This window comes from Lagenorhynchus albirostris, chromosome X (genome assembly GCF_949774975.1).
Source record: "Lagenorhynchus albirostris chromosome X, mLagAlb1.1, whole genome shotgun sequence".
NCBI lineage: Eukaryota > Metazoa > Chordata > Mammalia > Artiodactyla > Delphinidae > Lagenorhynchus > Lagenorhynchus albirostris.
Genome location: NC_083116.1, coordinates 34829165 through 34853843, shown reverse-complemented (window position 1 = coordinate 34853843; position 24679 = coordinate 34829165). Strand labels below are relative to the sequence as shown.

The window sequence follows — 24679 nt, the reverse complement described above, 5'->3', positions numbered from 1 at the left end:
ACCATCTTGACTGGGTGAAAAGGAAATGTACTTCCAGGTGGTGTGTTACCTAAAAAAGTATCCCCCGGTTTCTTGGGGGGAGGTGAATTCAGTGGTTGCTTCCTGTGTTACATTATAAATACATCTGGCTGCAACGAAGCTAGAAGTAGTCTATTTCCTGTTGCAGTGAGGATACAGTGGGGTCATGTCTGTTTCCTTTTTATGACTCAGAGGGCAGCCTGAAACTACAGGAAAAGTGAGGTAATGGCAGATGCAAACTAAGTGAGCTAAAGGCTGAAAGGAATATATGATTGAGGTTACTCTTAGTAAAGAGTCACTGAGATTTAGCCAAGGCCTAAACAGTAATTAAGGCAAGGCCAGAGTCTATCCAGGACGTCAGGCTAGATAAGGCCTAGCTGGGGCTTAAGTTCAGTTAACTTACAGCCATGGCCTAGTCCTAGTTACACCTAACAAGAGTGTAGCCAGGTTCAAAGCCCAGTTAAGGCTAAACTAGGGCTAAGCCTATTTAAGGGCTAGTAAGCCCAGTTAAGAGGCAGCCAGGGCCAGAGCCTGCTTATGGCCTAGTTGCTCAGTTAAACTCTAGATAACCCAGATGAGGCCTAGCCTAAACATAGTTAAGGTCTAGTCAGAGTCTAGTTAAGGTGTAGTCAGGGCCTAAGTGTAGTTAAGTACTAGCAAGGACATAGTTAGGCCTGCCCAGAGCCTAAGCATAGCTAGACTTGTCAGAACCTTATTAAGGTGGAGCCAAGACGTAAGTCTAGTTAAAAGCTGGTTATCTTGGTTAAGGCCTCATCAGGGTATTGTTAAAGCATAAAGAGTGCCATAGCCTACCTTAGGTCAAGTCAGAGCCCAGTAAAGGTCTAGATAGGGCCAAAGCCTGAATAAGTCGCTGTCATAGTCTAGTGAAGTCCTAATAGGAGGATAAAAAAAATTTAGTCCTAGTCAGAGCTTAGTTAAGACTTAGGCAGGGCCTAAGCCTAGTTAAAATGTAATTGAAGCCTAGTAGGTCAAGTCAGAACCTCAGCCTAGTTAAAATGTAATTGAAGCCTAGTAGGTCAAGTCAGAACCTCAGCCTAGTTAAGTGTTACAACTCCGTTACACCTAGCCATGGCCTAAGCCTAAGCTTATGTTTGGTCAGAGCCCAGTTAGAGCCTAAACCTAATTAAGTTCTAGTCACAAATCAGCTGAGGTAGAATCCAGAGCGTAAGCTTATTAAAACCTATTCAAAGCAGAGTTAACGCTTAGCCACAGTCTTATTAGGGTACAGCCAGGCTCTAAACCCAGTTAACTAACCAAAATTGTTAAAATCTCCTCAGAGCATGTTAAGGAATAGCCATGGACCTAGCCTAGCTTTTGTGTCCACTGAGATTTATCAATTGTAAACTGAGGCTCCTGCATTACAAATGCAGGGTATTCTCTCTCTCTTTTTTTTTTTTTTGCAGTACGCGGGCCTCTCACTGCTGTGGCCTCTCCCGTTGCGGAGCACAGGCTCCGGACGCGCAGGCTCAGCGGCCATGGCTCACGGGCCCAGCCGCTCCGCGGCACGTGGGATCCTCCCAGACCGGGGCACGAACCCATGTCCCCTGCATCGGCAGGCGGACTCCCAACCACTGCGCCACCAGGCAAGCCCTGGCCTAAGCATTTTAAAGCCCAGTTATTCAGAAGCCAGGTAGGGGCTAAATCCACTTCAGTTTTAGTCAGAAACTGGGTGAGGTAGAATCCAGTGCCTAAGCTATATAAAGCCTAGTTACTCAGTTGAGGGGGACTTCCAGGAAGATGGCGGACGAGTAAGACGCGGAGATCACCTTCCTCCCCACAGATACACCAGAAATACATCTACACGTGGAACAACTCCTACAGAACACCTACTGGATGCTGGCAGAAGACCTCAGACCTCCCAAAGGGCAAGAAAACCCCCAGGTACCTGGGTAGGGCAAAAGAAAAGAGAATAAACAGAGACAAAAGGATAGGGACGGGACCTGCACCAGTGGGAGGGAGCTGTGAAGGAGGAAAGGTTTACACACACTAGGAAGCCCCTTCGCGGGCGGAGACTGCGGGTGGCGGAGGGGGGAAGCTTCGGAGCCGCGGAGGAGAGCGCAGCACCAGGGGTGCAGACGGCAAAGCGGAGAGATTCCCGCACAGAGGATCGGGCCGACCGGCACTCACCAGCCCGAGAGGCGTGTCTGCTCGCCCGCCGGGGTGGGCGGGGCTGGGAGCTGAGGCTCGGGCTTCGGTCGGAGCGCAGGGCGACGCCTGGGGTTGGCGGCGTGAACGCAGCCTGCAGGAGATTAGTGCGCCACGGCTGGCCGGGAGGGAGTCCAGGGAAAAGTCTGGACCTGCCGAAGAGGTAAGAGACTTTTTCTTCCCTCTTTGTTTCCTGGTGCGCGAGGAGAGGGGATTAAGAGCGCTGCTTAAAGGAGCTCCAGAGACGGGCGCAAGCCGCGGCTAAAAGCGCGGACCCCAGAGACGGGCCTGAGACGCTAAGGCTGCTGCTGCTGCCACCCTGTGTGCGAGCACAGGTCACTCTCCACACCCCCCTTGTGGGGAGCCTGTGCAGCCCGCCACTGCCAGGGTCCCGGGACCCAGGGACAACTTCCCCGGGAGAACGCACGGCACGCCTCAGGCTGGTGCAACGTCACGCCGGCCAATGCCGCCGCAGGCTCGCCCCGCACTCTGTGCCCCTCCCTCCCCCACCCCCCGGCCTGAGTGAGCCAGAGCCCCCGAATCAGCGGCTCCTTTAACCCCGTCCTGTCCGAGCGAACAACAGACGCCTTCCGGCGACCTACACGCAGAGGCGGGGCCAAATCCAAAGCTGAGCCCCTGGGAGCTGTGAGAACAAAGAAGAGAAAGGGAAATCTCTCCCAGCAGCCTCAGGAGCAGCGGATTAAAGCTCCACAGTCAACTTGATGTACCCTGCATCTGTGGAATACATGAATAGACAACGAATCATCCCAAATTGAGGAGGTGGACTTTGAGAGCAAGATTTATGATTTTTTCCCCTTTTCCTCTTTTTGTGAGTGTGTATGTGTATGCTTCTGTGTGAGATTTTGTCTGTATAGCTTTGCTTCCACCATTTGTCCTAGGGTTCTATCCGTCCATTTTTTTCTTAATAATTATTTTTTATTTTAATAACTTTATTATATTTTATCTTAGTTTATTTTACTTTATCTTCTTTCTTTCTTTCTTTTTTTCTTCATTCCCTCCCTCCTTCCTTCCTTCCTTCCTCCCTCCCTCCCTTCTTTCTTTCTTTCTTTCTTTCTTTCTCTCTTTCTTTCTTTCTCTCTTTCTTTCTTTCTTTCTTTCTTTCTCTCTCTCTCTCTCTCTTTCTTTCTTCTTTCTTTCTTTCTTTCTTTCTTTCTTTCTTTCTTTCTACTTCTACTAATGCTTTCTTTCTACTTTATCTCCCTTTTATTCTGAGCCATGTGGATGAAAGGCTCTTGGTGCTGCAGTCAGGAGTCAGTGCTGTGCCTCTGAGATGGGAGAGATAACTTCAGGACACTGGTCAACAAGAGACCCCCCAGCTCCACATAATATCAAATGGCAAAAATCTCCCAGAGATCTCCATCTCAACACCAGCACCCAGCTTCACTCAACGACCAGCAAGCTACAGTGCTGGACATCCTATGCCAAACAACTAGCAAGACAGGAACACAACCCCACCCATTAGCAGAGAGGCTGCCTAAAATCATAAGTACACAGACACCCCAAAACACACCACCAGACGTGGACCTGCCCACCAGAAAGACAAGATCCAGCCTCATCCACCAGGACACAGGCACTAGTCCCCTCCACCAGAAAGCCTACACAACCCACTGAACCAACATTAGCCACTGGGGACAGACACCAAAAACAACAGGAACTATGAACCTGCAGCCTGCAAAAAGGAGACCCCAAACGCAGTAAGATAAGCAAAATGAGAAGACAGAAAAACACACAGCAGATGAAGGAGCAAGATAAAAACCCATCAGACCTAACAAATGAAGAGGAAATAGGCAGTCTACCTGAAAAAGAATTCAGAATAATGATAGTAAAGGTGATCCAAAATCTTGGAAATAGAATGGACAAAATGCAAGAAACATTTAACAAGGACCTAGAAGAACTAAAGATGAAACAAACAATGAAGAACAACACAATAAATGAAATGAAAAATACTCTAGATGGGATCAGTAGCAGAATAACTGAGGCAGAAGAACGGATAAGTGACCTGGAAGATAAAATAGTGGAAATAACTACTGCAGAGCAGAATAAAGAAAAAAGAATGAAAAGAACTGAGGACAGTCTCAGAGACCTCTGGGACAACATTAAATGCCCCAACATTCGAATTATGGGGGTTCCAGAAGAAGAAGAGAAAAAGAAAGGGACTGAGAAAATATTTGAAGAGATTATAGTTGAAAACTTCCCTAATATGGGAAAGGAAATAGTTAATCAAGTCCAGGAAGCACAGAGAGTCCCATACAGGATAAATCCAAGGAGAAACACGCCAAGACACATATTAATCAAACTGTCAAAAATTAAATACAAAGAAAACATATTAAAAGCAGCAAGGGAAAAACAACAAATAACACACAAGGGAATCCCCATAAGGTTAACAGCTGATCTTTCAGCAGAAACTCTGCAAGCTAGAAGGGACTGGCAGGACATATTGAAAGTGATGAAGGAAAACAACGTGCAACCAAGATTACTCTACCCAGCAAGGATCTCATTCAGATTTGATGGAGAAATTAAAACCTTTACAGACAAGCAAAAGCTGTGAGAGTTCAGCACCACCAAACCAGCTTTACAACAACTGCTAAAGGAACTTCTCTAGGCAAGAAACACAAGGAGAAGGAAAAGACCTACAATAACAAACCCAAAACAATTAAGAAAATGGAAATAGGAACATACATATCGATAATTACCTTAAATGTAAATGGATTAAATGCTCCCACCAAAAGACACAGATTGGCTGAATGGATACAAAAACAAGGCCCATATATTTGCTGTCTACAAGAGACCCACTTCAGACCTAGAGACACATACAGACTGAAAGTAAGGGGATGGAAAAAGATATTTCATGCAAATGGAAACCAAAAGAAAGCTGGAGTAGCAACTCTCATATCAGACAAAATAGGCTTTAAAGACTGTTAGAAGAGACAAAGAAGGAAACTACATAATGATCAAGGGATCGATCCAAGAAGAAGATATAACAATTGTAAATATTTATGGACCCCACATAGGGGCACCTCAATACATAAGGCAAATACTAACAGCCATAAAAGGGGAAATCGACAGTAACACATTCACAGTAGGGGACTTCAACACCCCACTTTCACCCATGGACAGATCATCCAAAATGAAAATAAATAAGGAAACACAAGCTTTAAATGATACATTAAACATGTATATGTATAACTGATTCACTTTGTTATAAAGCAGAAACTAACACACCATTGTAAAGCAATTATACTCCAATAAAGATGTAAAAAAATAAATAAATAAAAGTCTCCAAGAAAGTATAATTGGGAAATAAATGCATAATAAATGTCAATTAAAAGTAATTAATTATAAAAATAAAAAGCAAGGAAAAAAAACCTAGTTATTCAGAAGCCAGGTAGGGGCTAAATCCACTTCAGTTTTAGTCAGAAACTGGCTGAGGTAGAATCCAGGGCCTAAGCATTTTAAAGCCTAGTTATTCAGAAGCCAGGTAGAGCCTAAATGTAAAGTTTTAGTCAGAAACTAACTGAGGTGCAAATTAGGGCCTAAGTATTTTAAAGCCTAGTTTTTTAGAAGCAAGGTAGGGCCTAAATATAGTTAAGTTTTAGAAACTTACTGGGGTACAAATCAGGGCCTATGCTTATTAGAACCTAGTCAGATCCAAGTTAAGTTTTAGCCAGAGTTTTGTCAAGTTATAGCCAGGGCCTAAACCCATTTAAAACTTAGCCAGCATGGTTAAAATCTGTTCAGAGTATGTTTAGGACTAGCCATGGCCTAAGCCTAGCTTATGTTTAGTCAGAGCCGTTAGGGCCTAAATCCACCTAAGTTTTAGTCAGAAACAGCTGAGGTAGAATCCAGAGCCTAAGCATTTTAAAGCCTAGTCAGAGCTGAGTTAAGGCTTAGCCAGAGTCTTTTTAAAATACAGCCAGGCCCTAAACCCAGTTAAGGTAACCAACATGGTGAAGATCGCCTCAGAGTATGTTAAGGACCAGCCATGGCCCAAACCTAGTTTACGTGTAGTCAGAGCCCAGTTAGGGCCTAAATCTACTTAAATTTTCGTCAGAAACTAGTCAGGGGTAGAATCCAGGGCTTAAGCATGTTAGAGCCTAGTCAGAGCCGAGTTAAGTTTTAGCCAGAGTCTTGTCAAGCTATAGCCAAGGCCTAAGCTTACTTAAGGCTTATTCATCCTAGTTAAAGTTTAGCCAGTCCAGTTAAGGTCTAATCAGGCATAAGCTTAGTTAAGTCCTAGTCACAGCCTATTTAGCCTACTCAGGGACTAAGCCTAGTTTACATCTATTCAGAGACTATTTAAGGCCTAGCTGGGACCTAAGTCTAGAGGAGGCATAATCAGAGTCTCATTTAAGGTGTAGCAAGGGCCTGAGCCTTTTTAAAGCCTATTTAGCCCAGTTAAGTCCCATAAGGGGCTAAACTTAGTTATGTCCTAGTTAGAGTGTAATTACAGCTTAACCAGGGGTAAGCCTAGCTAATGCCTAGTCAGAGTATAGCTGAGGCTAAGCCAGGGCCTAAGTCTAGTTAAGGCCTAGTCTTCCCAGTTAAGGCCTATTCAGGCCCTTGACTTTGTTAAGGGCTAATCGAGACTTAGGGTAACCAACTCTTTCCAATTTGCCCAAGATTTTCCATATTTAGTGCTGAAAGTGCTAGGCCCTGGAAAATCCTTTGGTCCCTGGCAAACCAGATTGGTTGGTCACTCTAGTCAAGACTTTTTAAAGAAAACTTTTCTTTGCCTTGGAGTTTATAGTTTATAAAGCATTATTTCAACAGTATTTGATTATTGCAGCATCCATTTGAGATAGGTGTCATCATCATCCCCATTATATAGACGAATAAACTCAGGTTTAGAGAGAATAAGTGCCTTCCTCAATGGCATATAGTGAATAAGTATCAGGGGTAGAGTTTATATCTATGTTTGAATTCACAAGCCATGCTCCTATTTTTTAAACTAAACAGGCATCTCCCCATAATTAAACATTGTCTAAATCAGAAAAGTAATACTTGCTTAAGAAATTATCATCATCCTGTTTTCAGATCAGGAAAGTGAGTCACAGTGAGTCACAGTGAGCTTAAGCGACCTGCCCAAGGTAAGAAAACTTTTAAACTTGAACCCAGTTACTCTGCCTCCAAATCTCATATTTTTCCCCTTAAAAATAACCTCTTTTCTTCATCCTTCCTACTTCCCCAGTGTCAAATACTTCAGCACATGCCTGTGTGGCTGAGGTTGTATGTTTTCATGTTTCAGTGATGCTTGCGTCCATTTATTATCTGAAGTCCATCAAGCATTTGGTAAACTATGCTTGAGTGGATGCTTCTGTTTTCAGTCTGAGGTTTCTGTATTGATGGTTGCTGTTTCATTAGGGGTTGTTTGTTGAGCCTGGAAGCAAAGCCGACTTGGTAGTAGGGTCAAGCCTCAACCTCTTGATTTGCTGTGATCAAAGGAAAAGGGCACTGAAGACAAACTTGATCTACTTAGTAATTCTTGGAAGGGTTATGGGATACATACATCCCTGTCATAATGACATTCTGGGGACCAGGGAAAGAGACCAGGCCTCCCTCGCTGGTACCGTGTATTCACCTGCCAGAAGGCACTGAGGACTTGGCTTGCCTTTTCCTGGCTGTGCCATTTCTGTTGCCTCCTGTGAGCTTACCAGGGGTGACAGGCATCTCTGTTAAAAAGCCTGTATGTAAATATAGCTGTATCTTCCACTATGTTATCCTGAGGACAAAATAGTTGCCACCCCTGCAGAATGTAGCAGCTTCTGGATTGGATGCCAATGGTAGCAGTATGCCAAGCATGAAGTATCCTGTTTCTCTCCTGCCAAGTAAACACCAGCTTCCTCTTCAGTGGTACATTTAAAGGGACAGTCTGCACTCTTCTTGTGCGGCAACGGCAGCGGGGGAGAGCTTTCGCCATGGGCAGTCAGCGGCTTAGATGGTGGCGCAGTGGAAGCGGCCACCAGGATGCACCTTCCGTGGCAGATGCCATCTTAGACTGTAATTTCCCCCTTTGTGCGGTTAAGTTGCTTTGGAGAACTATTTGGTTTAGTGTGGAATGCAAGAGGAAGGCAGAGCTGGTTAGGAAGAAACAAATGATTTATTCCACTGAGCAGCTGGTATAGTCAAATGTTGCTTTCTTTCTTGGAGAGAGCACCATTTGGAAATGGAATCATTTTCTCTGACATTCACATGGCTATTCCCCACATAAACTCAGGTCTTTAGATAACTTCACGTGTTTGTATTCCCGTGAGCAGGTGCAACACATTCAGCTTCAAGGCACTGGGTTAATGGCAGAAGCAAGGCGTGTCTCTGTCCTAACAAAAAATCTGGAAGGCCTTTCCTCAAGGACTGCGGGCTTTGCAGTAGAATGTTGGCAGCTCTGGGAAGAATGCACAGAACTAGGTTCCAGGTTCTGCCACATTCCAGCTGTGTGATTTTGGGTAGATCTTTTTGCCTTTCTAGATGTTAATTTTCCTAAATGTAGAATGGAGATAGTAAACTCTGGGTTGCCCTACCCATGTTATATGGTAATTGTGAAGATCAGATGAGATACAATGTGAAAACACTAAAGTATAAAACACTATAAAAAAGTAAGGAGTTATTAGTCCTGTTATTCGTTCAACAAATATTTATTGAGTACCTACTACATGCCAGACACTCTTCTTACACTTGAACAAAATAGAGATCACTGCTTTCATGGAGCTTACCTTCTAGAGAGGGGAGACATAAATAATAATCATAATAAACAAGTAAACCATATAATATGTACATAAGGTGATAAGTTCCAAGAAAATTGAAAAAGTAGAGCAGAATAAGGAAGCCTAGGAGTGCCAGGTTGTGAGGGGGAGGTTCAATTTTTGAAACTGTGCTAAGTGTAGCTCTCATTGAAAAGGTGAGATGTAAGAAAGGGTTTGAAGTTGGTGAGGGATTTAGCCATCCAGATATCTGAGTAAAGAACATTCCGGGCAGAAGGAATTGCCAGTGCAAAGCACCTAAGGAGGAAATGTGCCTGTTGAGTTTGGGGAATGACAGAGGCCAGGGTGGCTGGAATGGACGGAGGGAGAGAGAAGTAGAAGATGAAGTTGCAGATTATATCACGGGGTGCCATGTAGGCCGTTATAAGGATCTAGGTTTTACTCTGAAGGAAATGCAGAGACAGTACAGGAGGAGTGACATGATCTGACTCACAGTCTAAAGGGATCACTCTGGCTGTTGTATTGAGAAGAGACTGGAGTGAGGCAAAGAGAATCCTGTTAGGAGGCTGTTGAAATAATCAAAGTGACAGGTGGGTGATGGTGGCTCACAATGACAGGTTGTTAGATTTTGGATATATTCTGAAGGCAAAGCCAACAGGGTATCCTGGTGGATTGGGTGTGGATTGTGGGAAAAAGAAAAGAGTCAAAGATAAACTCAAGCTCGTATAGCCTGAGTAGTTAGAAGGACAGAGTTGCTATCTACTTCAGATGGAGAAGGCTATAGGTGGAGTAGGTTTTGGAGGGAAGACCAAGGACCCAGTTTTGGAAATACTGAGTTTTAGATATCAGAAATCATTGTGAAGGCACTTAGATACACAAGTATGAGATTCTGGAGAAGGGTCTGAGCTAGCTAAATAAATTTGGGATTCATTGGTAGATAGGTGTTATTTACAGCCTGTATGAAATCATCAAGGACGCGACTATAGACCAAAAAGAAGAGGACTTGGAGAGTGGTCATGTCAGATGCTGCCTATAGGACAAGCAAGATGAGAACTGGGAATTAACCACTGAATTTAGTAGTGTGGAAGTCACTGGCAACTTTGACAAGGGTAGTTAGGTGGAGTGGCCATTATATTTAATTAAACGTATGTTTGGGCTTCCCTGGTGGCACAGTGGTTGAGAGTCTGCCTGCCGATGCAGGGGACACGGGTTCGTGCCCGGTTCCGGGAAGATCCCACATGCCGCAGAGCTTCTGGGCCCGTGAGCCATGGCCGCTGGGCCTGCGCGTCCAGAGCCTGTGCTCTGCAACGAGAGAGGCCACAACAGTGAGAGGCCCGCGTACGGCCAAAAAAACCCCAAAAAAACCCCACAAACCCACAAAAACAAACCGTATGTTTTAGAGCAGAAATATTTAGCCTGGTAATATCAGTCACAAGAGATTAGAGATTTTGTTCTTGTTGAGCAAAACTGCCTTGAGAATTCCTTGCCTCTAGGTAATACTAAAAAGGAAACCCTGTAAGGAATCCTATCAGGACAACTCCATCCAGTCCTTTGCTTGAGCAGCATGCTGGTCTGCTATTGGGAGGGCTCTCGCCAGAGGACAGGGCTGTGGCCCTGGTGTGCTTTTCTATTTTTTTTTTTTTTTTTTGCGGTATGGCGGGCCTCTCACTGCCGTGGCCTCTCCCGTTGAGGAGCACAGGCTCCGGACGCACAGGCTCAGCAGCCACGCCTCACGGACCCAGCCGCTCTGCGGCATGTGGGATCTTCCCGGACCGGGGCACGAACCCGTGTTCCCTACATCAGCAGGCGGACTCTCAACCACTGAGCCACCAGGGAAGCCCTCAACCTGGTGTGCTTTTCTGAGTGTTAAGCATATAGGGGATGGGGTTCGCTCTTTACCCATGCTTAAAATGCTAACTGTTGGCCTCTTTATGAACCTTGAGAGGTAAAAGAATGAAGTCTTCAGAGGGAGAGGAAACAATAAATTCATGCCCAAGGGCAAAGCATTTTTCTTTTTGGGATATTAGGAAAGATTTTTTTCTACCTCACTACCTCCAATTTATTCTGATTATGTTTATCTCAGAGGTCAAAAATGGAGAAGTTTGAAAACAGGAGACCAAGTACTCTTGTCTTATTTTTAATTTTCATAGGTCAGCATATGGTCTTAAAGGTGATTTGAATGTTCGTTTAGGTTTTTGGTATCTTTTCTTTTTACTAGAACGTTCTAACTGTAGGTACACTCTGAGAACAATAGTATTGAGGGATGAGGACAATGAAATGGTTATCCTCAAGGGGGCCTGTGGCCTACAATCCACTTGGTAAGCCACCCACCACAGCTGTGTTGTGTTCTTGTTGACATCTTAACACTGCTTCATATTCTGCTGGTGATTTGGAACTCCCCAGAGCATCACTAGGCAGACCACAGTGTAAGGGAGAGCACAGAGGGCTGAGAGGCTGAAGAATCAGCTTCTTACTCTTGCTCTGCTACTAACCAGATATGTAATCTTGGCACATCTCTTACCCTCTTTGGTTCTTCACTTCCTCAGCTGTAAAATAGGGATAATCCTTGCTGTGCGGGATTGTTATGGGATTAAATAAGTTAATGTATGTGAGGGTACTTGAGGATATAATTAGCAGAAGGAGGAAGCTATGAAACACTGGAATGAGCTACCAAGGGAGGTTATGGAATCTTATTTTGAGACCATTAAAAACAGAAGCAGTTTTCTTTTGGTGGATAAGCAGTAAGTACATTTGCAGGCAGAAGGAAGAAATGTATGACTTCTGATCTTCTTTCCAGGTGGTAAAATAAATGAACTGGGTCTCTCCTGGCAAGCTGGCATTTGCCACGGAAACCGAGAGGAGGCCACTACTGGTGCTTTGTCTTGCTCTTGTCAAATTTCTGAGAGGTATTCTTGAAGCTCAGTACTAAATCTGGGCTAGGATGGTAAGGGATACAAAGTATACAATGGTATTTGTATGATGCTTCCTTTCTTACCCAAATGATTCACATAGGAAGAGCTGAGAATCTGGGCTGGTTCAGGTGAAGCCTTTCTAGACACGAGGTCATGGCCTTCATTATCTTGCCAGTTACTTTCCAGGTACGGTTGATCCTTGAACAGTTCACTTATATGCGGATTTTTTCAATAGTATTATAAACACTACAGAACTACATGGGCTGTGGTTGGTTGAATCGCCATATGTGGAGGAACCACGGATGTGGAGGGCCACCTGTAAGTTATAGGTGGATTAACCCCCGTGTTGTTCAGGGGTCAACGGGGGATGTTTCCAAGGAATAGCTAGTTAATGCTTTGAAAGATTCATTGCCATAATACCAAGTGGAGGGCCTTCTCCATGCAGTTTGCAATGTGTGGGAGGAATAACCAATGGGCAGCCTGAAGTGTAGTCAGTTTTCACCTGCCAGAGCTCAGAGCCAGAGTGAGCAAGGGCTTCAAAGGGGAGAGTGAAGTAGGCCAGGAAGATCCACTAATCCTCAAGGAGTCCCTACGTGACTGGTCTTACGTCTTCCGAAAGGGTTATGTGTGAATTAGAGCCACAAGACAGTGTTGCTCCCTCACATCTTTATCCAAGTATATAGTCATGTTGGTTCTAACTATGAGATGACATATCTCTGGTACTTCCTTCCAGTTTCTGTAATACCTGCAGTTGTCTCACCCTGACTGCCCCCTCCACCTTCCAGGGATCACTAGTCAGTACCCAGGATGCACCACACACTGTCTCCTGGATCCCAGAATTTTCTCCAGAACAATTATATTAGCTAGCATTTATGAAGAACTTATTATATACCAGGCACCATTCTAAACTCGTTGCATGTGTTAACTCACGTAATTCTCACAACTTTTATTATCTTCATTTTACAGATGAGGAAACTGAGGCAGAGTAGTTTAGCAAACGTCTAGTTAGTAAGTGAAAAATTTATAATTCAAATATAGATCTGTTTGACACAGATCCTACTATTACAACCACTAGCATCATTTTACCGTGTCTCCCAAAGAAAATATACAAACAAACAAAAACAATTTTCTTTTTCCCTCTCAGAAAGCTGAGGGAAGACTCGGGAATAAAATCCCTTTTCCTTTTACCTCGAAGTTTTGTTTTTATTTCCCTTATATTAGACCTCACCTTCTGCACTGGTAATATTTAAAAGCCAGGAATCTTTCTGGAAGCATTACAGCTCTTTTCAGGCTCTCTGGGAGCCTGTGGGTTTCTCATAACAGCCGAGATTCAGGGACAAGCCGGTGCAGAGTCCCACCAAGTCAAGATGGGGTTGCTGTCCTCATGTTTGAAGACTGAGGAAACTATTTGTCTGTCTAGGAAAATAACCAAGAGATATATTTTCAAAAGTGGCTGTTTTTCTCCAGTGACGAAGTTGTTTTTCTGAAGGGTAAGCAAGAATCTGTGATTCTCTCTGCAGCAGTGAGCAACTTTGGAGGAGGAAGAAAGTAATTCAGTAGAATCTGGTCTAAATTGACCATAAGGACATTTCCTACCCTCCATTTTTTCAGTTTCTGTTTTGAATTTTTCATATATTTTCAAGAAGGGGCCATGTTTAGCTCTTCAGCCACACAATTCTTTCCTTTCTTTCTTGATAAATTAAATATGGTTCATGGGGATTTTAAATGTCAGATCCTATAACAGGCAAATGCCTTATTGCACACAGTTTTAAAAATTTTTTTTTAACGTAAAGGATGGTAGCTTTTATTTTTCTTTAAAAAAAAAAGAGTTTAAAGGGTGGATCCTGTTGCTTTGTTCATTGTAGCCCCTCAGAGAGCTCCTGCTATGTCAAAATTATAAAATTTGCCCTTTGGGAACAAGGCCCTCTTGATGTTTCCTCAGGGGTGGGGAGGGCAATGAGAAGTAGCGTCTGGGGGGTGTTTTTATTTTATTTATTTATTTAATATCTTTATTGTAGTATAATTACAGTACTGTTGGGGGTGTTTTAAAAAAAACCTGTGTTGAATGCATGTATCCAAATGGTACTGCAGCATTAGAAATGGGAGCATTGTTAAAAAATTTACTGTTTGTAAATAGGAAGCTAGCACCTATACTCACCAAAGGCACATTTTAATCTCTCCCATATAACTGCCTCTCTTCCCGTTGGATATGAACTAATTTACCTTGCCTGATGCGGAGAAACTTATCAACTATAAACATAGACCCAGAGGATTTGGATTCCTTTGCTCCTTTTCCATCCTACTGTTAGACACTTATTGCCAGTTTGCCAGCTACGAGCATCACAAAATAGCAGGGTAGGACTGTCTGCTAAAAGAAAACTGGTGGCTTTTGATTAGTTGTGCTGACAAAAATGTTATAAGAGTGAGATTAATAAAAGTCTACGGGGTTAAAGATTCTAGTTATCAGATAGACAGCATGGCCTCTGCCCCAGCCGTCTTTCTGAGCTACTTATAAGATGTGGCTTATCTCATCTGTCAATTTACAACTGCATCCAGCTACAAGGGTCTCTTGCTTTACTTAGCTCTGCCATGAAGTAGGCCAAGGACCCTTCTCTGTACCTTCAGACTTCATTCCATTTCCATTCTGTGATGACCAGCTTGCTGAACCCTGACAAGACTCTCATCACTGTCTTGCTGTCCTTACTGGTTTTATAGGAAGGAAACCCAAAATTAAAAAAAGAACAGTTTTTTGAGCTATAGCATACATAAGGTGAAATACATCAATTTTGAGGGTACAGCTGAATGCTTTAAAAAAAAAACATACGTAATTCTATTGACAGAATATTTCCAGCATCCCAGAAGGCTTCCTCACATTTCTTCCCAGTCAATAACCACCCGCCCCCCCACAAGAGGTAACTACTACATTCACCTTTGTTCTACAGATACATTTGCCTGATCTTAAATTTCATATAAATGGAATTATATGGTATGTACTTTTAGGCATCTGGTTTCTTTCAACATTCTCGTACGTGTATTTTTGTGGACATTTGTAATCTTTTATTTTATATACTTAGGAGTAGAATGACAAGGCCATTCAATAGAGGTATGTTTAGTTTTAGTAGATACTGCCTAACAGTTCCAAGGAAGTTGTACCAGTTAACACTTTCACCAATAATGTATGAGAGTTCCAGTTGTTCCATGTTCTTCTCAGTGCTTGGTATGGTCAGTTTTTTTTCTGTTTTTTCAATTTTAGCTATTCTGGTGGGGTTTTGTGTGTAATTTGCATTTTCCTCATGAGCAATAATGATGAAACTCTATTCATATGTTTGTAGGCCACTTGAAAGTTCTTATCTGTGAAGTGCTATTCGATTCTTTGTTCTATTTTTAAAAATTGGACTGTTTTTTTCTTATTGATTTGAAGGAGTTTAAAATATATGTATATATTAGATACAAGTCCTTAGTTAAATATATGTATTGTGAATATTTTCTCCCAATCTGTAGTTGGCCTTTTCACCCTTTTAAGGTGTCTTTTGATAAATTGAAGCTCTTAATTTTAATGAAATCCAATTTATCAATCTTTTTTCATAGTTAATGCTTTTGTGTTGAATAAGAAATCTTTAACTACTGAAGGTCACGAAGATATTTGCCAATGGTTTGATTTAGAAGATTTACTGTTTTACCTTTCATGTTTAGGTCTATGGTCCATTTCAAATTATTATCATTATTATAATTATTATATCCAGTGTGAGGTAAGCGTCATGGTTCCACTGATTTATTTGTTTGTTCTTGTGTCAGTACCATGCTGTTGTATAACTGTAGCTGCATAGCTAGCCTTGATATCTGGTAGTATATGTCCTCCAATTTTGTTCTTCCTTAAGATGTTTTGGCTATACTAAGCCCTTTATATATCCTTATACATTTTAGAATCACTTTGCCTAAAATGCCCTTTGGGGATGGTTTTGAGCTTATTAATTCATTAGCCTCCCCATGTCTTCTCAACTTCAAAATTGTTTGAGGGAGAGACCAGTAGTGTATTTGTGGCAGTCTCCCGAGTACCGCGAGACTTGGGAGACTTCACTCAGACTTTTCCACGCATGTGCTAGGCTAGAACTCAGCTAACTTCAGGTGAGGAAAATTAGCCCTGCATTTCAGGCTTCTCAAATTTCCAATCCATTATGCTAGCCTCAACCTTTATGCAGATTTCTCATTTTCCTCAGTAGACTCCCTCTGCCTTGGTACCAAACCTCATCTTCAACTTGTGCCCAGAATTAGCAAATGTCTCAGTGAAGAAAAAAAGTCTGTGATTATCAGCATTCTTAGGAAAGACTCTTCACTCTCTGAAATTTTAGTTCATCTTGTCCTTGTTTCCACAGGTCGCAGATATCTTTAAAACCTATTAATTTTGTAGTTGATCATTTTGTTGTTGTTTTTTAGTTGTGACAGGAGCATTCACATCCCATTTGAAAGCGAAAGTCCGGTAAACATTTGATAGGCATAACCTTGACCCTCTCATCCATCTTGGCTCTATCACAGGTGAGTAGTTGATGAGTGGGCCAATTCAGTAGGTCAGGGGAAGGGCAGGTAAAATGGCCACAACATTCCTGTCACAGATGATGGAGATTGCTGAGGGGACTGAGCTGGCTCTCTCCATCCCTCTGCTTTGGGACTCACAGTCAACTTGGAATTCAGCCAGTTTCCAGGGATGGGAAATGAGATTAACATTTTGAGTTCTATTCCTGCTTAGAATGCGATGTCAGCTCTGGCCTGAATGGGCAGATTTTCCTCCTATAGGCACCTGAATTTGTACCCTCTGGCACAGGACTTTAGGAATCATACCTGGGCTGACTTCCAATTCTGTGTCTTCACTTACCATGTGGCGGTGGGCAATTTATTTAATTTCTCTGTTCCTCAGTTTTTTCATCTGTAATGTCACAGGGTTATCAAGTAGATTAAATGTTCTAATATTAAAAAAGAAAGTACCCGAAGTGTAATAGATCTTCAGTAAATGTGAACATTTATTAGAATACTTATGGCCATGTCATCTCATCTGATATATAGTTTTTGAGGCTGGGGATCATGCTTGGTCACTTTTTGGGGGTGAGTAAAATTTACATACAGCGGGATGCACAAATATTAAGAGTACCATTCAGTGAGTTTTGAAAAATGCGTAATCTTGTGTAAACCATCACCTCAGAAAGTTCTCTTAGCCTCTTCCAGTCAGTTTCCACTCCCCTAGATGCAATTGCTATTTGGATTTTTCCACCGTAGATCATTTTGAATTTTCTAGAATTGCATATGAATAGAATCATACAATATATATTCTTTTGTGTCTGGCTTCTTTCATTAAGTACAATGTTTTTGATATCCATCCATGTTGTTATCCCTATCAGTAGTGGCTTTCTTTTTATTGCTGATTAGTATCATATTGTATGAATATATCACAGTTTGTTTATCCATTCTCCTTTTGATTGACATCTGGGCTCTTTCCACTTTTTTTGGCTATTATGCATGAAGCTGCTATAACCATTCTTATAAAAATCTTTCTGTGAGCTTTCATTTCTCTTGGGTAAATGCCTCAGAGTAGAATTGCCGGGACTGGATAGGTGCTTGCCTGGTTTTATAAGAAACTGCCAGACGTTTTCAAAGAGGTTGTATCATTTTATACTCCCATAAGCATGTGTGAGAATTCTGGTTCCTCTACCTCTTTGTCAACCTTTGATGTTGTCAGTCTTTAATTTTAACCAGTCCAGTGAGTGTATTGTGCTATCTCATTGTGATGTTAATTTGCATTTCCCTGATGACTAATGATATTGAATATGTTTTCGTGTGTTTATTAGCTATTTATTTTTCTTCCTTTGTGAAATGTTTGTTCAACTCTTTTGCCCATTTTTAATTGGTTTGTTTGTCTTTTTATTATTAAGTTGCAGGAGCTCTTTATATATTCTGGGTACAAGTTCTTTGTCAGATATATTTTTTGTGAGTATTTTCTCTGTCTGTGCATTGCCTGCTCATTTTATTAACCATGTGTTTTATCTTTGTACCCCCTGCTATCCATGAATATTTTGTTTTTGTTTTTGGTTTTTTTGTGTGTGTGTGTGGTACACGGGCCTCTCACTGTTGTGGCCTCTCCCGTTGCGGAGCACAGGCTCTGGACGCGCGGGCTCAGCGGCCATGGCTCACGGGCCTAGCTGCTCCGAGGCATGTGGGATCTTCCCGGACCGGGACACGAACCCATGTCCCCTGCATCGGCAGGCGGACTCTCAACCACTGCGCCACCAGGAAAGCCCTATGCATGAATATTTGACACGATAATATTTACTGAATGAAAGAGTTAAAAGTTGTTCCTCCCTCCCTTCTTCCCTTCCTTTCTTTCTTTAACAATACTTACCAGTTACCTACTATGCAGCAGCCTTTCTTCTATGCCTTGGATATACCGCAGAAAACAAAACAGACACGCTTCCTAATCTCATGGAACTTCATTTTAGTCTATATGTATGTGGGGTGGCGTGACAGACAGAAAAACAAATGAATAAACAAGAAAATCTGAGGTGATTATAGGTGCTATAATGTAAAAATGTGCTGTATGCAAAACGAGAAAGGGATGATTAAGAAGCTTTTTCCGGTTGGAGGGTCTGAAATCTGAGGAGATGATATTTAAGCTGAGACCAGAATGACAAGAAGCCATTTTTTTTTTCTGGGGGAAAGGGATTCTAGGCAGAAGGAACAGCTAATAAAAGGGTCCTTAAGGTGAGTTGGGGCTAGGTGCAAACTATCCAAAATACACCTTTAAGCAAACAACTTAGGTTCAGGGTTTGGTTGCTTTGGAAATTATCGTAACTGGAATAAGCTGATGCTATACTCTTACTATTTCCTAGCACTGCAGTACTCGCTAATTTCTCAACACCCTCCCTGCCCTCGCCCCATCCCCAGCTCCTAGGTTCCAAGATGCTTTGAAGATAGGAATTGTGGATTAGCTAACACAGTGGTCAACAGGGTTAAGGCTAGGTCAGGAATGTTTTTTTCCCATCAAAGGTGACCAAGAGATAGAAAAAATAAACCAAGGGTTGCATAAATAATAGATAACTACGTTTGTCTTTATAAGATAGCAACATATGAAGTGTTCTACCTCTCTGCTTTTTACATTTAGATTGTGTCTTGTAAAACTCTGTAAATACATCTATTTGATTAATGGACTATAATTTGTTTCTAAATTTTGGCCAGCTTAGGGAGAGATGGAAGAAAAGATGATGGGAAGGGGTAGTGTAAGATGAAGATACAGAGAGAATGAAATAGAATGAAACACATAGGTGAATAAATGGAGGTGTGTTGACAAAGAAGATTAATAACAGAGTCCTAGAGGGAGGTAGAGAAGCTGAGAAAAGAAACTGGGTGAAAGGGAAGCCAGAAGTTAAATAGGTTTTGTGTGAGTATGTTCCTATTACCCTTTTGTGCCCTTGGGCTATGGGCACTGTAGTAGTTTATTGCTTCCTTTGAAAAGTTTGATGGTGCTCTCTACTACTATTCAACACACACCTTACTTCTGTGTCTTTCTTCTGATGAGCTGATTCATGCTCTACATTAATGCCAAATTCCTCTCATGATTTTTTACCATTATTTCCTTCCACTAGATTGCTTTTTCTCTAATGAAAAACAGAGATCCTGTGAGTTAATAAACTGCCATGCATCGAGTACCGATTCTCCCATATTTCAGATGGAAGTTGCCTCCAGCCAAAATCATGCCTTCTGGTTATTATGGTTAGGACCCTTATCATCAGGGCAAACCCCATGTCTACTGTCAGGATTTTGGGCGAAAAAAAAAAAGTGAGGTTCTGATAGGACTTATGCTAGGTGAAGATAGTATATAACTGAGTGGGTCAAACCATACCCTGTGGAAACTAGCAAGCTCGATGTGAAAATCACAGACCATCTGGCGGATGATTTGCTCTACTCCAGTAAAGGCCTAAGGAGTACAAGTCGCTGTGGTAAAGCTTGTGGCTTGCTGGGCCCCACTCTGGTCAGAACTGTTGGAAACAGGGCAAAGATAGATTTGGCAGTATCCTAAAAGAGGGAGGTGGATGGTTGCTTCCTAGTACTCTCCACTGGGAAAAACTTGACTGAGGCTGGAGAGAGGAAACCAGCTCAATTTGCAGGACTGCTAGCTAGAAATTTAATGTGTATATATGCCCAAGAAAACAACTGGCCAAAAGAACATAGCTACACTAATCAGCTGTGGACTTGAGATATATATTCTAATAAACAGAAAATTACAGGATTATAGAATTACAGAAAATTACAGAAATTTACTGCAGGAAAAAACAATCTGGTGAAGGGAGATATGAAAAGAAATCAATGAAAGAAATTTAGCAATTCATGTAGGACATGTACGAGCTCATCAGAATGGAAAGACAGAATAATCTATTTAGAATAAGAGAGGAGACAATCTTGACCCCCGCCAAAACTAATACAGACTCTGCAGTCTTGGGAACTCCAAGTCTCAACTCAGGTCCCTTTTCAGTTCAATTTAAGGTTGCAGATTGGGCATGTGAAAGCTCAGGGCATGTGGACATGAATATTCTAGGTAAGCAGAGGAGAAAGAGTGGACAAAAAAAACTATGAATCAAAGAAATGAGTAAGCAATATGAGCTATGTTGAATTACTAAGATCTTGAAGCCTCAACAAACTCATTTTTAAGGGGAATGGGGGATGGTAAACCAGACAAATGTGATAGGCAGATTATATTGGGCCATTCTCTAGATTTTTAAACAAGGAATATTACCTTAAAGAGGTATAAACTTAGGAATAGGGCTTGTAGAGCACTCAGACATACAGATGAGAATAGTATGACCATGGCTTTAGACAAATTTAGGAGAAATAGCTGCTAGATATGGAATATTGGCAGTGATAGGAAATGACCAAAGAACTAATTTTATAACAGAAGTTATATAAAATTTGGGAAAAGACAGAGAATGTGGGACTTTCATTTACCATAAATTCCCCAGACTGCAGGGGCAATCGGAAACTTTAATGAATGAATTATTAAAAACACAGAAAGAACTTAGCAGCACCAGATATAAATGGAAATGAGGCAAAGGTACTAATAAAACAGGATTAATTGAAAGACTCTGAGTGTATGTATCCTCCTCAATAGAGATGTTCAAGAAAGATAGACAAACTACCTATGCTCACTTTGTTCTCAAATCCCATAAGAGGTAAAGACCATGAGAAGTGTAAAGGGGACTATGAGTAGTAGAGCCTCATAAGGCCATCAAAAAACGAGGAGTAGGACTTCCCTGGTGGCGCAGTGGTTGAGAGTCCACCTGCCGATGCAGGGGATGCGGGTTCGTGCCCCGGTCCCGGAGGATCCCACATGCCGCAGAGCAGCTGGGCCTGTGAGCCATGGCCGCTGAGCCTGCGCGTCCGGAGCCTGTGCTCCGCAACGGGAGAGGCCACAACAGTGAGAGGCCCGCGTACTGGAAAAAAAAAAAAAAAGAAAGAAAAAAACGAGGAGCAATAGCTAGGGGTACATTTTCAACGTTATCCTATAGCCAGAAACTGTATGATGGAGAAAGGCTCAAGGATACTAACTTTATATTTCTCTTTTCTATTATTAGATCTGCTTTTCTGTTTTCTCTTGGCTGTGGCAATCTGTCTGATGGTCATTATAATAGCAGTTCACTACCAACACAAACAAGAGAACCACATGTAAATTTTGTGGAAGGTTCACCAAATTTATCAAAAGGTACTGTAGGACCACTGGCCTCATTCTGTACTTGATCATCATCATCATCATCATATCAACAGCCTCATTTCTCAACCAAACCAACCACAGGACCATTGCCAGCTCCATAGGATCCATTGTCACCAAGAGCCCATTTACTACAACTTTTAGTAATATTTTATCTACTGAGGAAAGCACAGAGGAATGGAGTCTGTGTCAACCCCTGTACTAGTTGGTGGACTTGTTGATTGTGTAGCCCAGTTAGTTAGAATAGCTGAAGAGCTTCTACGGTTGATTTCACAAGAACCAGTTCCTTGTGAAGAGCAAGATGACAGAGCAGAACAGATAGAAACAGATGCACCTCTTTCCGAGGAAGCTTCACTACCAGACCTTGCTGATCTCCCAGACTTAGAATCGATACTTACACAAAGAGAAGACGAAGACTTAACCTTTGATACAGATCAACCTATGTTAGACACAGAATTATATGAAGAAGCACTCTCTAGTATTAACAATGACTTAAGTAGATAAAACCTCATTTGCCTCCACCAGCATGTGAAAACTGATCATTTCTCTGTGTCAAATATATTCTAATTTTTCGGGATGTTAGCAATAACAGTTTTTCTCCAAGTTTTGCCCAGGTTCATTACTAATCTATTATAGAACAAGCACTATTTGATTGGCTTCTGGCAGAGGCTGGTCTCTTTTCTTCTTTGTATTTATTTATACGAAAAGCTCTGACTTTAGCAGTAGGGTTCTTTCTTTACCTGTACTTGTTCTCCTGTTAGGATTCCTGATAATAGGAGCAAACACTAGCAAAGAAAAGAAACTCCTTACCTAACAATAGAGTGAAGACCTGATGAACTCTATCACATCTTGGGACCCAATTTCACCATTCTACAATGAGTGGAAACTAAAAGGGGAATATCCTCCAGGATGGCAGTATAGTGAATACACTCACATTAATAGGACAATATTGGGGCACTTTTACTTGAAAAGATAGAACTACTTACTAGGCCTTTCGGACAGAATGTGTCAGCCAAAGGATGCTGTAGCAGACTGGGGGAAATAATTCTAAAAATCAGCCATCTACCAGATAATAAAACTGCAGAAAGCTTTACAGATAACTTTTGCCAGGGAGAAACCTTTGAAAAAGCTGGGGCCAGGAAGTTCCAATACAGGACTGTTCCCTGAAATGCTGACCCATATCACAACTACTCTGCAACATTGTTGCTCAAATGGAAATGGCAAGTTACACCAAATAACAACCGGAGAGAAGTACTAGTACTAGAAGGGCTAGACAAAGCCCTAACAAGGACTATTTGCCTATGGAAAAGTCAAACACTTAGGCATAGGCTTAGAGATGATGGTCCACAAGTAGAAGCAGATAAAGTACACCTTCTTGGGTATAACTACATTTATAAAGAATAGCTGATAGGCTTATTATAAGGGAAACTGCTTCAACCTTGACAGAAATCTTTACTACTGAGAAATGGGAGCAATAATGATTTTAAACAAAATATGGACTGGTTATACCCACAGTAATTCTACAGCTACCAGAGGGGGGAAATGCAATAGTTGGAAGACCCCCATATCAAAACAGAGAGGGACTAAATACACATTCAGGAAATTCACTGATCATACTAATTGCATGCCATAGGGTACCCTTACTTCCATTTGGAAGAATAGCTACCTTTCATACAAGCCTGTGGACATTACGGTCCTTCTTCCTAGAGAATGGCCTTTGCATCTTACAATATGGGCAACAACTAGGTAAAGACATAGAAGTATACCATTAGACAAAGTGATATATGAAAATTGTGAAGAAATGACATGTAGAAGTCAATCCACATTCGTGGGAAACCAGATTATACCAATTTACATAGAGTCCTAAAGTATATTATAGTCAAAGGGATTAAAAAGACTTTTAATACAGATGGATTCAGAGCTAACCAACATGACAGATGCTGCATCTAATACTAAGTGAGCTCTGCATACACAGATTATTAGCTACGTTTAAAGGTAAATGGGGAAAATTATAGACTGTATAACCAGGTCTTATTTGGATGAGCAGTAGCAGGAGAAACATAAGTCAGTTTTGCCACTGAATTTCAGGATAAGTTTATTTAACAAATTTAAGAAAGAGATAGCTAATAGCCAAGGCATGGAAGCAACCTAAATGTCCATCGACAGATGAATGAATAAAGAAGATGTGGTGGGAGGGGGATGAGGGAGGGAAGGACTGGGAGTTTGGGATTAGTATATGTAAACTATTACATATAGGATGGATAAACAACAAGGTCCTACTGTATAGCACAGGGAACAGAGAAGTATATTCAGTATCTTGTAATGACCTGTAATGAAAAAGAATATATATGTATTACTGAATCAGTTTGCTTTACACCAGAAACTAACACAACATTGTAAAGCAACTATACTTCAATAAAAGTTAAAAAAAGATTGCTGTATCAAGAAAGGCTACAGACTCCTTTTTTTACTTTTTTTTACACAGACTCTTAAATTTTTTTTAATTGAAATATAGTTGCTGTACAATATTATATGTTACAGGTATACAATATAGTGATTCCCAATTTTTAAAGGTTATACTCCATTTATAGATATTATAAAATATTGGCTATATTCCCTGTGCTGTACAATATATCCTTGTAGCTTATTTTACACCTAATGGTTTATACCTCTTACTCTTCTACCACTATCTTGCCCCTTCCCTCTCCCATCTCCCCACTGGTAACCACTCTATATCTGTGAGTCTGCTTCTGTTTTTTTATATTCACTAGTTTGTTGTATTTTTAGAGACCATTTTGAAAATCAGAAGAACTTATGGAGCTACTGAAAAATATTAGTATGAGAAAGTTTCACAGTACACTGCTACGTGGGAAGATTGATAGAGTAGGTGAGGATCCAGGAGACTTAGAGGGGTGAACAAAGACACAAAGAGTAGAAATAAAAGTTATATTACAAGCAACTACTGTGGATAATTACAAGCCATACCAGACAGCAGATTGAGGGACTTTACTGCTGCAATAACTGGACAAACTGGGCCTTACTTGCCCAGGGTAGGCCACTCTGTACACTATGTCCAAAGTGGTAAATAATAGATGCAGTGCAAAGGAACTATGCTGATTAAC

General features: G+C 41.6%; 2 protein-coding genes across 2 annotated transcripts in view; one reads left to right on the top strand and one right to left on the bottom strand.

The window, feature by feature from the left end:
• TRPC5 (transient receptor potential cation channel subfamily C member 5) overlaps window positions 1-24679 on the bottom strand; it is a 134322-nt gene that overhangs the window by 74044 nt on the left and 35599 nt on the right. The window lies entirely within an intron of this gene.
• TRPC5OS (TRPC5 opposite strand) lies at window positions 7218-22103 on the top strand. Its single transcript, XM_060138598.1, has 2 exons — window positions 7218-7292; window positions 21424-22103. The coding sequence occupies exon 2, from the start codon at window positions 21735-21737 to the stop codon at window positions 22059-22061; it is 327 nt and encodes a 108-aa protein (XP_059994581.1). The 5' UTR covers window positions 7218-7292; window positions 21424-21734; the 3' UTR covers window positions 22062-22103.

Excerpts from the sequence above, each read along its gene's own strand:
- TRPC5OS (XM_060138598.1), top strand. The coding sequence starts at position 21,735 with ATGGAGTCTGTGTCAACCCCTGTACTAGTTGGTGGACTTGTTGATTGT.